This window comes from Fulmarus glacialis, unplaced genomic scaffold (assembly GCF_000690835.1).
Source record: "Fulmarus glacialis isolate BGI_N327 unplaced genomic scaffold, ASM69083v1 scaffold34651, whole genome shotgun sequence".
Taxonomy (NCBI): domain Eukaryota; kingdom Metazoa; phylum Chordata; class Aves; order Procellariiformes; family Procellariidae; genus Fulmarus; species Fulmarus glacialis.
Genome location: NW_009195250.1, coordinates 545 through 2,462, shown reverse-complemented (window position 1 = coordinate 2,462; position 1,918 = coordinate 545). Strand labels below are relative to the sequence as shown.

Genomic DNA, 1,918 nt, shown 5'->3' with positions numbered 1-1,918 from the left:
GTTGCTACAGTGATATTGCAGGAATGCTGCTGAAATCAACAGGAATATTTTTAGATTCTGGACTACAAGACAGTTGTGATGAATTTTGGGCCAGTGCCGATGACAGTACTGCATCAGATGAAATCAGGTATTAAGCCCTTCGGCTTAATAATAATAAACACACTTACGCATGTTTCTATACCCCTGACAGGTACATACTGCATTTTATTTCTTAGAATGAAAACTTTGTAAATGCAAGACTCCGTAGACTTTATTGCTGATATTTCTGCATGCAGTAGTAATGAACCATCATATTGTTTGTTTGAAGCCTAGTAATCTTCTTTTTAGTTTAGGGTATGAGAGATTGTTTATTTAACATTCTTCAAATTTAATTTTCACATCCTTCTCAAAAATGTGCCTGCGCAAGTTCAATTTATTTCAGTCAGCCGCTTGTAAATATTTATCTTTTTTATGCTCTTTCTATTGACATATATGTAAATAATGCTTATTTTCTAATAGCTATGAAAATGCAATACAATTTATTAAAACATTGTCACTTCATTCTTACCAATGTTTCAGGAGGTCTGTTATAGAGACCAGCCGAGCACTCAAAGAACTGTTTCATGAAGCTAGAGAAAGGGCCTCCAAAGCTCTTGGTTTTGCTAAAATGCTGAGGAAGGTAAGTTAACACTAGAGTCTCATCTTATTTATATGCTTTAAAGAAATTTAGTCTGAAAGCATATTCTTTTGTTTTGTCATTACTTGTAGGACCTTGAAATAGCAGCAGAATTTGCATTGTCAGCCCCTGTGCGAGATCTTCTGAACGCTCTGAAAACAAAAGAGTATGTGAAGGTAAATTCAGTTTAGAGGCATGAAAGTAGAGTGGGGATGCTAAGCAAAACGTCAAAGGGTATTTATTGACATATTTTCAATTTTTTAATGTGGCATCTATATCTCAACATTTAAAATGTCATGTATTTAATATTGAATTGTGGCAGTCAAATTATTTTCAGTACCTGTGTTTGTGTGAGTGAGAATGCTAGTCTGTGTTTTGGGAAATCGGTGTCTAATTCCTTGTATTCCCAAACATTCTCCTTGTGACTTAGGAAAAGCCATTTTGCTTCAGTAGTACTTACTCATTTGTGAGAGGGGAGTAATAACACTTAGTAGGGAGTGTTATGAGAAATAAATGCTTGAAAGTTTATGAGGTAAACAGATATGTCTGTAAACGGACATGTTTAAGTAGGTAATCTCAGACTATGGACCTGTGTTTTGCGTGCTTTTATAAAGCAACAATATAGTGGAGGTCTGCTCTAGCGAGCTTCGTTGAGAGTACCAAGGATATGACAAATGCAGGGACTGTGTTGTTCCAGAATAACTCTTGCTAGAAAACTGTTGTACAGCAGAAGTAGGTTAAACTCTCAGTGCCTGATATTTACTGCACTATAAATTCCCACGTTTATGGTTTTGCACTTTATTCCTTAAAAATTCCTAGGTCAATAAGTCTTTATTGTAGTTTGAATTTAAGTAAATCAATTGCTTCAACAGATTAAATTTATTTGGATCTGCTGTTCTTTTTTGTCCTTCCATACATTTAATATATATAATTCCCAATTGGGAAATAATGTACTAAATTTTGCTTGACAGAATTCTTGTTAGATTTATATAAATGATTGCTAAAAGTAGAAATTGGTTCAAGGGGAGGCTGACAAGTTCATAGGAGAGAAGTTCATAAAGGGTTGTTAAATACATGGATGAAACATCTGGCTTAGCAAGACCCTAGTCTATGACTTGCTTAAGAGTGGGAGATTAGTCAGGGAAATCAGTATATGTTTACTTTTAAAAAATATTTTTCCCCAGATATCCACTCTTGGCTGTTTTAAGACACAATATTAAATTTGGTAAACCTTTTAGTTAAAGATAGTATTATTGTTCTTAT

At 34.2% G+C, this 1,918-nt stretch overlaps 1 protein-coding gene across 1 annotated transcript in view; it reads left to right on the top strand.

Moving 5' to 3' along the window:
• The window catches only part of LOC104084279 (mitogen-activated protein kinase kinase kinase 4-like), a gene marked incomplete at both ends in the record, with an annotated part of 14,584 nt that extends 13,753 nt beyond the window's left edge, over positions 1–831 (top strand). Inside the window, 3 exons of the mRNA XM_009588046.1 lie at positions 11–127; positions 559–658; positions 748–831. Coding sequence (XP_009586341.1) covers positions 11–127; positions 559–658; positions 748–831 — 301 coding nt within the window. The remainder of the gene's footprint in view (positions 1–10; positions 128–558; positions 659–747) is intronic.
• Positions 832–1,918: the final 1,087 nt, after the last annotated feature.